This window comes from Ursus maritimus, unplaced genomic scaffold (genome assembly GCF_017311325.1).
Source record: "Ursus maritimus isolate PB19 unplaced genomic scaffold, ASM1731132v1 scaffold_3, whole genome shotgun sequence".
In the NCBI taxonomy this organism is placed as follows: domain Eukaryota; kingdom Metazoa; phylum Chordata; class Mammalia; order Carnivora; family Ursidae; genus Ursus; species Ursus maritimus.
The window spans coordinates 44734268-44745373 of NW_024425563.1; the positions used below are offsets into that span (position 1 = coordinate 44734268).

At 56.3% G+C, this 11106-nt stretch overlaps 1 protein-coding gene across 1 annotated transcript in view; it reads left to right on the forward strand.

The window, feature by feature from the left end:
- Positions 1–4257: 4257 nt before the first annotated feature.
- CRHR2 (corticotropin releasing hormone receptor 2) overlaps positions 4258–11106 on the forward strand; it is a 35693-nt gene continuing 28844 nt past the window's right edge. The window contains exon 1 of the mRNA XM_040644124.1: positions 4258–4344. Coding sequence (XP_040500058.1) covers positions 4275–4344 — 70 coding nt within the window. The 5' untranslated portion in view covers positions 4258–4274. The remainder of the gene's footprint in view (positions 4345–11106) is intronic.

The following is an 11106-nucleotide window of genomic DNA, read 5'->3' on the forward strand; positions in this document are numbered from 1 at the left end:
AGAGAGAAGGAATCTGACAAGTGGGAAGAGCCCAGAAACTGAGCTCCCAGAATTGGGGGTAGGGGTACAGCTCCATCTGGCTGAGGGGACCATGGTCTCATCCATCCAGTCAGCCAACAAGCATTTATTGAGTACCTGCCATGTGCCAGGCTCTGGACTGGGAACTGGGGACACAGATGTGAACCAGACAGATGTGGGTCATCTATAGTCTCACTGGGTAGAGGTGAGGGGTGGCGGGTGACTCTGCCCCTAGGACATCCAAGAGCTGGATGCAGAAGCCTAAGGTTTTCCTGCAAAAGAGAGAATAATGGGGGGGGGGGCTCAGATTAAGTTATAGAGCCCAAACTTCTCCACGGGCAAGGCCCTGCCCAGCCGGCTGTGTCTGCATACACTCCTCGGGTGACCCAGCCCTCTGCCTGTGGGCCCCACCGCACTGGGGAGGACAGCTTCTTACGAGAGTGGCCTCCTGAGCCTGTGGGCCCCACCGCACTGGGGAGGACAGCTTCTTACGAGAGTGGCTCCTGAGCCCCACAGCCACCCTGTCAGGGACCATCTGGGGCTCTCAGCATCTCTGGACCACCCTTCACTTCCTCACCCAGGACCAGCTCTTCTGTGTATCTGACCGAGCCGTAAGCTACCAGACCGTCTGTCTAGTCCTGCCTCAGCCCCTTACCTGCTGTGCAGCCTTGGGAGGTGACTTTGCCTCTCTGGGCCTCAGTTGCCTCTTCTAGAAAATGGGGTTATTCGCAGCCACCTCAGAGGCCGTTGTGAGGCTTGAATGAGCTGTGGTAAAGCACTTTGAGCTGTGTCCAGCACATTGTAAGTGCTGATTTCCCGCTAGAGAGGTCTCTCCTTCCCACCTGTCTCCCTCTGCCCTGTGAATGGCCTCCTCCAGCCAGAGGCCGGCTGCCTCCGGACAGGCCTGCGCTTTCTCACCTCTGGGCCTTTGCTTGCTCAGCTCCTGCCCCAGGGATCTCTTTCTGCTCTTATCGTTCCCCTTACCTTGGACACAGCTTCCATCCTTTTGGACTTGAGCTCCAGCGCCCAGCCCTCCATGGAGCCCTCAGTCCGCCCGCCCGGCATGCACTGGGCACTGCTGAACGGTGTGCCCAATGAGGGGGCTTCAGGCTGCATCTTCAGGGGTCCAGTGCTGGGAGGGGTCCTGAGGGCTAAGGGGGATCTGTGCTGGCTAGAGAGTTGGCGAATGGGGAACACGGGGTTTGAGGAAGCTTTTCTGAAGGAGAAGGATTTGAGTTGGGCCTTGGGACTCCCCACAGTGAGGCTTGAAGCCCCACCCCCATCTCTGAGCTCTTTAATTGGACCCCACCTAAAGGCCTTGACAGGGGCCACCATTTCACACATGCCAGGCCCCTCACCTCCAGTAACCTGTTGAAGGTACTCCAAAACCCTATGGGGTTTGTATTATCTCCACTTTCAACACGAGGGGAGCGAGGCTCAGAGAAGTGGAGCCACTCGGCCGAGGCCACAGAGCTGACCCAGAACCCTGGACGTGGGGAGGTTTGCAGTCTACTGGTTCTGAGAGCTCGTGGCCCAGGCCGTGTCTCTGCTTTCCGTGGCCCACTGTGTGCTTTCTGAGAGCAGCAGCCTCTTCTGCCCCCTCCCTGCCCACCCAGCACCACCCGCAGCCGCGGCCCTGCCCAAAATACGCACTTCCAAGGTCTGTTGTGGGCTTGAACTCAGTCAAATCCACCCTTCAGCCCCTCAAAGAGAACGAACATCGTTAGCTGTGCTGGGCTCTTGGACCGGTGGGGAAGTTACAGAAGACGGAGGCCAGATCTGGGAGTTAGTCCCAAACCCCGTCTGATCTGCTCGCCCAAGCTGCCCAGCTCTGAACAGCACGCCTCACTACTGAGCACAGCGCCCCGCGCCCCAGGGCTCTGCCCACCAAGGACACTCGGCCACAGCCTCAGACCGTAGTGTCTGATGCAGGGACAGCCCAGCAATGCCCCCGCCCCCTGCCCCGTGCGTTCAGACCGCCCGCCCAAACATGAACACGCGACCCCTGAGTGATGGGCTCACGGTGTGGCAGTTGGGGGCTTTGAGAGAAGGCGCTTGCCTCTAAGATGCCGAGTCGGACCAGCCCGAGGGTCCGCCATCAACACCATGTGCGTCTGGGTTGAGCATTGCCTCTGCCATGACCTCCCCCGGATGCTGACTCACCGGAAATCCTGGCCTCCTGGGGAGGGCATTACGAGCTGCTCCTCTGACAAGAAGGGGCAAGAACGGGGTTGGGAAGCATGTGATGGGTCGAGCCTAGGGCCCACACTCTCCTCAGACCCAGCCAAGGGTGGGACGGCAGAATTCTTGGAAATCCCAGGACAAAGACTGTCCCCTCCCCCTCCTAGCCCACCTCACCCCTGGCAGGGGCTCACTGGGCAGCAAGGCCTTCCGGACGCCCAAGAAGCTGATGCTGAGTTGCTCCCAAAAGCCCCCGGGGTATGTGAACAGCAAGACCGTGGCCCCTAGTGTCTGTCTGTCCTGCAGGCCGAGAGCCAGAGCTCCCGGCTCATGGGAGCCCCTTATAGACACACACACACACACACACACACACACACACACACACACACACTACACCCATACTATTCACACAGCCACACATGACACACAGACATAATACACACCCCACACACACCTTACACACACACTGAGCACGCACAGCACACATGGCTCTGCTCCCCAGCACCTCCTTCCGTACCCAGCCCCATGGGACACAGTCGGCTGGTCTCAGGTGCAGTGACGGCCTAGGAATGGTGTCCCTACCGCCCGAAGTGCTCTGAGGAGCAGCAGCCCGTGTTCGCCCATCTGGCCAGGTGGGGTCATTTATCAGGAGCCCCAGGCCAGCGTGCTGAGGTGAAATGTGCAGCCTCCAGCCCCTGCGCAGGAAATGACTGAGCCAGATGTGGGGAACGTGATGTGTGAGGGCTGTAGGGCTCTAGGCCCAGGGACATCCCGGGGCAAACATTGTCCCAGCTACCTGGGAGGGAATATGTGACTGGCAAGGGAGAGGAGAGGGGCTGCCCGCTGGTGGGCGGTGCCTACTAGAATCCTGCAGTCAGGAATGTCAGGGTAGGGAGAGCACAAAAGTCATTTTGCATACACAGTTGTACACACACAGGCACTCAAATGCATTCACACACACACGTACTGGCCACAGAGTGGGAAAAATGGTGGCCTTGGGAAGAATAGGGGACAAGAGAATTCTAGAGTGCAGAGGTCTCATTCAGTCTCATGTCATGCATTCCCCAGCCTCTCTGCCTTTGCACATGCTGTGCTCTCTACCTAGGATGCTCTTCCTGGCAGCATCTTTATCAGCTGGGCAAACTCCTACTCCATCTTCAAAGCCTACATCTGCATGACCTTCTCCAAGATGCTACCCCATTCCACCTCAGCAAATGGTAGACGCTGTAACAACTTGGTCACCCATCCATCTTTCCCACCAGAAGATGGTCCCTCAGGGGTAAAGATAACCACATTTGCTTTATTTCTTTATGTCCAGTCCAGCACCCATTCTCATGGTTTTTCCCAGGAGATGGGGTCCTGGATGGTCTTTATCTTTTAGATGGAACTGCCATGGTCGCATCAAGCATGTCTGTTCCCTGGTGAGTGCCCACATTGGCACAGTGATCCCTTCCTTTCTTCTGCTTGCCCCCAAAGTGCCATCTCTTCCAGGAAGCCCTCCCTGGTCTCCCAAGTCCAGGTTAGGTGTCTCCCCCATGTGGAGACACCCTTTGTTGTAACTGCCTGTTTACCTTGTGGAACAGGGAAACAAAGATACATTGTCTGCTCTCTTCCGCTCCCTTCTGTGCCTTCTAAGTTTAGGGAATCCCTACCTGGCCTGGGACCATCCCAAGGACACCCAGTGGGTCTCCCAACCAGGGCCAGACATATAGTAAGCATTCTATAAATATTGGTTGGGTAAACGAACAGCTGGTAGACACCCACCCATCCCAAGGAGGAGAGCTTTGGGGACCAGGGGCTGGACAGTATAGATTCCTGTCTTGGAGGTCAAGCTGCACTGGACCTTTTCTAAGGCCTTGTCAGCATTCCAGGCCTGGTCAGACTGCCATCCTGCTGCGTGGCCAGGCATTTCCCTTCTGAGTTTCCCTTTCTATACAACAGAGGTATGAGAGATAAGGGATGAGAGACAGAACAGGGTAGGGGGAACAGACAGGTGCTGTCAGTGGCTAGCCAGGGCCTGATCTCTGCCCCCCATCCCTCCTGTCCTCTAGGCTGCCAGGACGAGCCAGGCGCCCATGGACCAGCCCCCGTGGGCACTGTTGGAGCAGTACTGCCATGTAGTCACGACCCTCACCAACGTCTCAGGTATGCATGTCCACCGCCACTACCCAGTGGCAGACCCCAGGAGATGAGGGGGGCCTCAGGGCCAGGAGAGGGGAGGCAGCTCTCCTGGACCAGCCCCAGCTCTGCGGGGTGGGGAATGGTGACCAGCTTCCGGTCCTGGCTCTGGTCTCTGTCCTTGGACCAGCCCCTCCCCCTTTTGAGGTTCAGGCCCTTCACCAATGATGAAGGCCTTGGCCCTCAGCTCCCGGCTGTGTGCATCTAAAGGAAGCTGGCCTGGCTGGCATTCTAGAGCCGAAGGAGGGGGCGCCCCTCTGCTTATAAACTTGAGCAAGACCGGCAGAAGGTGTAAACTGCATTCTCCGGTTGCCGTGACTACAGGTGTCACCTGTGGGTAAGGACTTGCAAGGCAGCAGCCGGGCCCCTGAATTCTGACCCCTCGGAGTCTTCCAGCAGCCGACTCAGAGTCAGGGGGAGCCGCCACAGAGCTCAGAAGAGCCATGGGGGCTCCAGAGAGCTGTCTCCAGGCCCCGCCCAGTGTCTTAGCATTGTCAGTTCTGCACCCACAGAACAGCAGGGCAGGAGGAGGGCTGGGGGGTGCCCAGGGGTCCGGGGCTGCTGCCAAGGCCACGGGGAGGTCAGGGTGCTTCCAGCAGTGGGATCGAGCACCAAACGCAGCCTGCATCAGGTGTCTGAGAGGAAAGCCTCTTTGCCTGCCTTCCTGATGGTGGAGTGGTCCAGAGCTCAGGTGTGGGATCAGACAGACTCAAGCCTGGATCTTACCTCCTCCACCTAGAAGCAGCGTGGCCCCGATGAGTCAGCCAAGCCGTCTGCGTTCGTTGGCTGGGGGCTGCCATGCAGCCCCACACACCGGGTGGCTTACACACACAAATGTATTTTCTCACAGTCCTGGAGGCTACGAACCCAAGATCAAGGTGTCGGCAGGGTTGGTTTCCTCTGAGGCCTCTCTCCTTGGCTTGTAGATGGCCGCCTTCTGCCCTGCGTCTTCCCTCTGTGCACGTCTGTGTCCCAGGCTCCTTTCTCACAGGGACCCCGGTCACGTTGGAGGAGGGCTGGCACTGATGACCTCATTTTAATTTCATTACTTATTAATCTCCAATAAGGTCACATTCTGAGGTATTGAGGGTTAGGACTTATAGATTTAGGGGGACACAATTCAGCCCAGAAGAACACCTGAGCCTCAGTCTCCTCCTCTGTTAGAAACAGGTCTAAGTCTGCCTCAGAGGCTTACTGTGGAGTCTGAATGACAGATCATGGAGACACCCAGCATGGGCCAGGTCAAGCTCCCATCAGCCAGGAAATGGAAGCCCCCCATTCCAGGAGAGCCCAACCCTCCCCCCACCAGAGTTCTCTGCTCTCACAGGCAACACTGGTTTAGCAGCAGACCAACTGCCTGCCCCCTGCCCTGCCCTCCAGCTCAGGGCACAGACCCTCGTCTTCCCCAGGACCCCTGGCGGATGGTACCCTACCCTACCCTCCTCTGAGTTGAGTGGGAAGGGACTCAACTTCCCCAAATACAAGGCCTCCCCTGCTTAACTTATAATATCATTCATCTCTTTGCAAATGGGATACATTACATTGATACAATTTGGAAAAAGTATTTTTAAAACTCAAAGACAATGCTTCTTCATTATTCCACAACCTGAGCATATTTACAATGTTTATATCCCCCAGGAGTTTATCGATCTATAGAGCCTCATGTTAATTCTTTTTTGTTTTTTCAAAAAATGGGGATGATCCTGTGTCCACAGTTTTGTAACCTGCTTTTTCCTCTTATAACTCAGGTGAACACTTCCCCGTGTCATTAAATATGCATCCACCATATCACTGACAATGCTCCCCAGCAACAGTCGTGGGGACACGTCATCCTTCATTCACTACGCCCCAAAGTTGGGAAGCACAGGCAGTTAGAATGCCCTTGGACCTGAGGAATAGTTTCTCAGGTCCCCACATGAAACTGACCTCCTTCTAAGTGTCCACTGATTGAGAAAACGCGTAATGACTAATGTAAGTTCAGAAACCAGCAAAACCAAACAATCTATTGTTTAGACATACATACATACGATAAAACTGAAAAACTAAGAGCAAGGAAATAAATATTCAAGAGAATGTTCCCTCTGGGGAAGGAGTATTTAGATAAATATGTAAGGGATTGGCAATGATCTAGTTTTGGATTCGGTGACAGATTCCTTCTATTTACTACTACGTTCGAACTTCCGTAAAAGAACGAACTGGAATAAGATAGTTAGGCCATGTGTGGGCTCGTGATGACAAGTGGTCATAAATCAAAGGCTGTGACCAGTTAAACTATATGCCTCTGAGAAAACCACACATAATCACAAGAAACCTCAGATAGGCTTTAAATGGATTATTTCTGTTTTGTTCGTCACAGAGGCACCTAAGAGGGCCCAGATCGTAAGGCATGTCATTTATTCAGTCAATGGCAATATAAGGGGTCAAATGGATTCAGGGATCCCTTGAAATATAATAACTCCCCAATCCAACATGTGCATCCATACACACCGTGCACGCGTGCGCACGCACACACACACACACACACACACACACACACATATACACACAGAGACCACAGGGCTGGTCAAATGGGAAGAGAGCCTTGGCCAGGAAGACAGAGCTGCTGCCCAGGCCTGGAGCATTCCAACGGGTGCTGGGGGTCAGTCTGGGAACATGACCAGCCCTGCCCTCGGAACCTTGGGCTGGTAGAGGAGACAGTAGAAAAACTGACAACTTTGGTGTGACATAAACCAGCCCCAAGAGATGGAGGCAACGAGGAGGGCCGCCCAACCCAGACAAGACAAAGGAGGGGAACGCCAAGCTGAATGTTTGAAGGGCAAGTGGGAGTCAGCTAGGCTACCTGGAGTGTAGAGCGGTAAGGGTATTCCTAGCAGAGGGAACAGCATATGCAAATCGACAGAGGCATAGAATGGTTCCAGGGAAGGACATGTGGTTCCAAAGAGCATCTGAAGTTTGGCAGTAGGGAGAGAACGAAGGATAGATAATCTGGAAGAGTGTTCTTTGCAGTGCTTAAGAGCTGAGCTCCATCCTGAGGGCAATGGGGAGCCACTCTTAGGGGAAGAATGACATAATCTTTTTTTTTTTTTAAAGATTTTATTTATTTATTCGACAGAGACAGAGACAGTCAGCGAGAGAGGGAACACAAGCAGGGGGAGCGGGAGAGGAAAGAAGCAGGCCCACAGCGGAGGAGCCCGACGTGGGGCCCGACCCCGCAACGCCGGGATCACGCCCTGAGCCGAAGGCAGACGCCCAACCACTGTGCCACCCAGGCGCCCCAGAATGACATAATCTTAATTGTAGAAAAATCACTTCATCTGCCTAGTGGAAGAGACAGGGAGCCTAGTCTGACTGCTGCAGAGATGAGGATGGCCCAGGGGGTTGAGGGGGAAATTCCTTTTGTCCATATATCAGCGAGAATGTGGGATTGGAAGGTTGCTGAGGGTGCTGCCTGGTCCCATGTTTGGACTTGAAGATATCATCTCCCCTTGGCCATCTCCCCCCTGTGCCAAGGTGGAGTGGGATGTGTGGGGGAGGAGTGGGGCACCTTCTGGCCTCTCCCAAGACTCCACAACCTCAGCAACCTCATTATAACTCCCGGTCAACCCCACAGCCTTGACCCGTATCTGCCTGCTCCTTGTGTATTCAGGCTGACCGAGCATATCTCCACAGAGAGGCAGAGACAGACGCTATCCCCTTAAATCCCATTTTCCAGCTGACATTTGATGGATGGTGGGATGAATGAGGGAATGTGTGATGCTGTAAAGACACGTGACAGCGAGACGCTGTGTGTGTTTCCAGTCTGCTCTGCATGCCTATTCGTCTGTGTGCTGTAGGACCATGATGTGCGTCCAAGCTTGCCTGCAACCAACCGTCCACTGCCCCTGCAGCTGACATCAGAGGTGGGCCGGGGACACCTGCCTCACCCCATGCTGCTCCTGACACACCCCAGCACCTGTCACACTTCCCTGAACCTACTTGCAACCTGTCTCCCTAGCCTGGGGGCACACAACCATCCCAATACCTCTCCCCCCGGTCCTGGCCTGAGAGTCCATCTCCATCCCAGGGGCCTGCCATCCGCTGCTGCTTCCTTAGTTAGCATAATGGCCCAGACTTTGTTTATTTGTCATTGGATTTAATCTAATTGAGGAAATTTTTAGCTCTCTACAATTTCTTCCTCATTTACCTATTTACAAACACTCAAGCGAGCTGTAAAATCAACTTGGGCCGAAGCTGCTGCCTTCAGTTCCCTCTCTGCCACATCTAGAATACCAGGCAATCACGCTCATAATAATAGGATCCACGAAGAAATGGCCCTGCATCCTGGAAACCAGGGCACATCGGGTCTGCGGGTCTGTGCGCGGACCCTGACTGTCCAGTCCAGATCAGAACAGCCTTTGGTCCTGCCACTGAGATAGGCACTTCCCAGAGGGATCTTTATGACGTGTGCTCTCTCAGTTAAGAGCCATCCAAGGCTCCCAGGCCATCCTACTCTGCAGAAAGCTGTATGGGAGGTGGGAAGTCCTTGGCGTCTGGTCATTGGGCACTCAGCAGCCCCGCGCAGTGGCTCTGGTGATAAGCACCTTAATAACTTAAGCTTGATTTCTCTCTTTTCCCCTGGACTGTGAAGGGCCCTCCTTTGCACATGAAGGAGACTATTCCCCCGATGAAGAGATGGCCTGACCCTGCCAGCCACATTCTAGCCTATGTGGGATGCTGTGGGGTAGGGCTCAGCCTGGGACTGGGGACGGGACTCTGCCTAGGGTTGGGTTCAGGACTCAGGTCAGAGGCTGGGGTTGGGACTCAACCTGTCCTCCCCTGCTCCTGGCACAGGCTCTTGTGAACGCCCAGGGATCTTTGCCCCGGCAGCTGCCCAGAGCTGAGCCAAGGGCTCTAACGGTCCATTCAAGAGATAGAAGACAGACCCGGATGGCGGATCTGCACCTGGTACCTGCCAGTCAGCTAGCCTTGGAGAGATGCCAGTGCTCATCCCCGGTCTCAGTGCTCTCGGGCTCTGCCTTGGCAGTGACAGAAGCGTTAATATGGAGACTGGTGGAACTGGAGCACACAAAGGCAGCCCAGCCCCCCTCTTCCCCTCTCTCTGCTTAGGGCATAGGGCTAGTTCAGGGTGCTACTGGCCTTCTCTGGCAGCTTTCTTCCCAGTGGAGGCCAGCAGCGGGAAGGACAAGACTAGGTCCCCTGGGACTGGGTCCCAGCTTCCCCTGCCCTCTAAAGATAGAAACACTCAACACACACTCACACACACACGTACATCTTCCTCAGGCTTTGCGTCTGGAAACTCAGAGCCAGAGACTCTCGGGGCAGGGAGGGGCCTCAGAGAACATTTCAGTCTTGGAGAAACAGCCCCAAGAATAGGGTAACATGCAGGGAGAGTAGACACAGAGGCAAGACCAGAACCCAGCCTGAGTTGAGGAATACCATACCCAGGCCCTATGTTCTGAGCCCAGACCCCCCCCCCCAGTTCTGCAGGCACGACCAGCTGGCCCACGCTGGGCACTCAGATAGTGGGGCGGCAGGAATCATGGAGCTGGCAGTCCGAGTGGGCCTGGGCAGATTGCATCTAATGGTGTTAAGGTCCTACACACACACACTCTCTCTCTCTCTCTCTCTCTCTCGTATGGAAGCTAGTTTCAGGTGAGGAGGGCTAACGTGAGAGACACATTCTCACTCTCACTTTGTTCTCTCTGGAGCTCAGGGCAGCAAGACGAGGTTATTTGAAGCTCTCCAGATAATTTCAGCCAGTTTCTCCCCTGGACTTCCCCTCCCATTAAATGACAACACTATTCCCACCCCAGTCACCCAGGGGGAGACCTGGTGCTATCCCGGCCTCCTGGCTCCTGGGGAACCCACTCACCGACTCCTCCCTCCAATCCCTCCTCACCAGGGCAGGCTGTCTTCCTAAATACCTCACTATCCCAGCCCCACGGCCTGGTCCAAATGTGCCTCCATTCAGGCCGTTTGATCTCACTAGACGTTTCCGTGGCCTCCCTGCTGCCCTCAAAGCCCCTCCAATCCATTTCCTTCCCACAGGCCACAGCGGCTTTTCTAGAGCACAGATCTGCACGTGGTCTCTCCGTTCCCCCTGCTTCCCGGCTCCCGCGTCCCGCCGCAGGGAGAGTAAAGTCAGGCCGCCCAGTCCTGGCTCTCTCGGTCAGGGAGGCTGCAGCGGGTTCCTCCGCGCGGGGGAGCGCGCTTTGCTGCCCCTTGCAGCCCCGGGGCCTGCGATCCTCGATCCTCGGACGGAGCATTCTGGCACCCTAGGCGCATCTAGTCGGGACGGTGCCCCGGCCTGAGAAGGCGGACTCGGGGCGGGGCTGGGGGCCAGGGGCCCGTGGGACAGGGGGGCCCGGGGGTGGGGGGGGCTGAAGGCTGGGCCCCGCCGACAGGAGCCACCCGGCCCCGCCCCCTGGCGCCGCCATTGGCCGCGACCGAGCCGGTGGACCCGCGGCTCGCTGCGCTCCGCAGCTCCTCTCCGCCGGGGTCCCGACTTGGCAGCCCCGGGCTGTCCGGCGCCGCCCCGCGAGGCTGCCCGGGGGGTTGGGGCTGGGCGGGCCGGGGCCGGGTCCCGCGCTCTCCCGACAGCTCACTCTGGCACCCAGTGCCTCGCAGCCACGCCGGGCGCGCACTCACACTTCCTCTCGGCGCGCGGCTGCCGGGCGCGATGGACACGGCGCTGCTCTACAGCCTGCTGGAGGCCAACTGCAGCCTGGC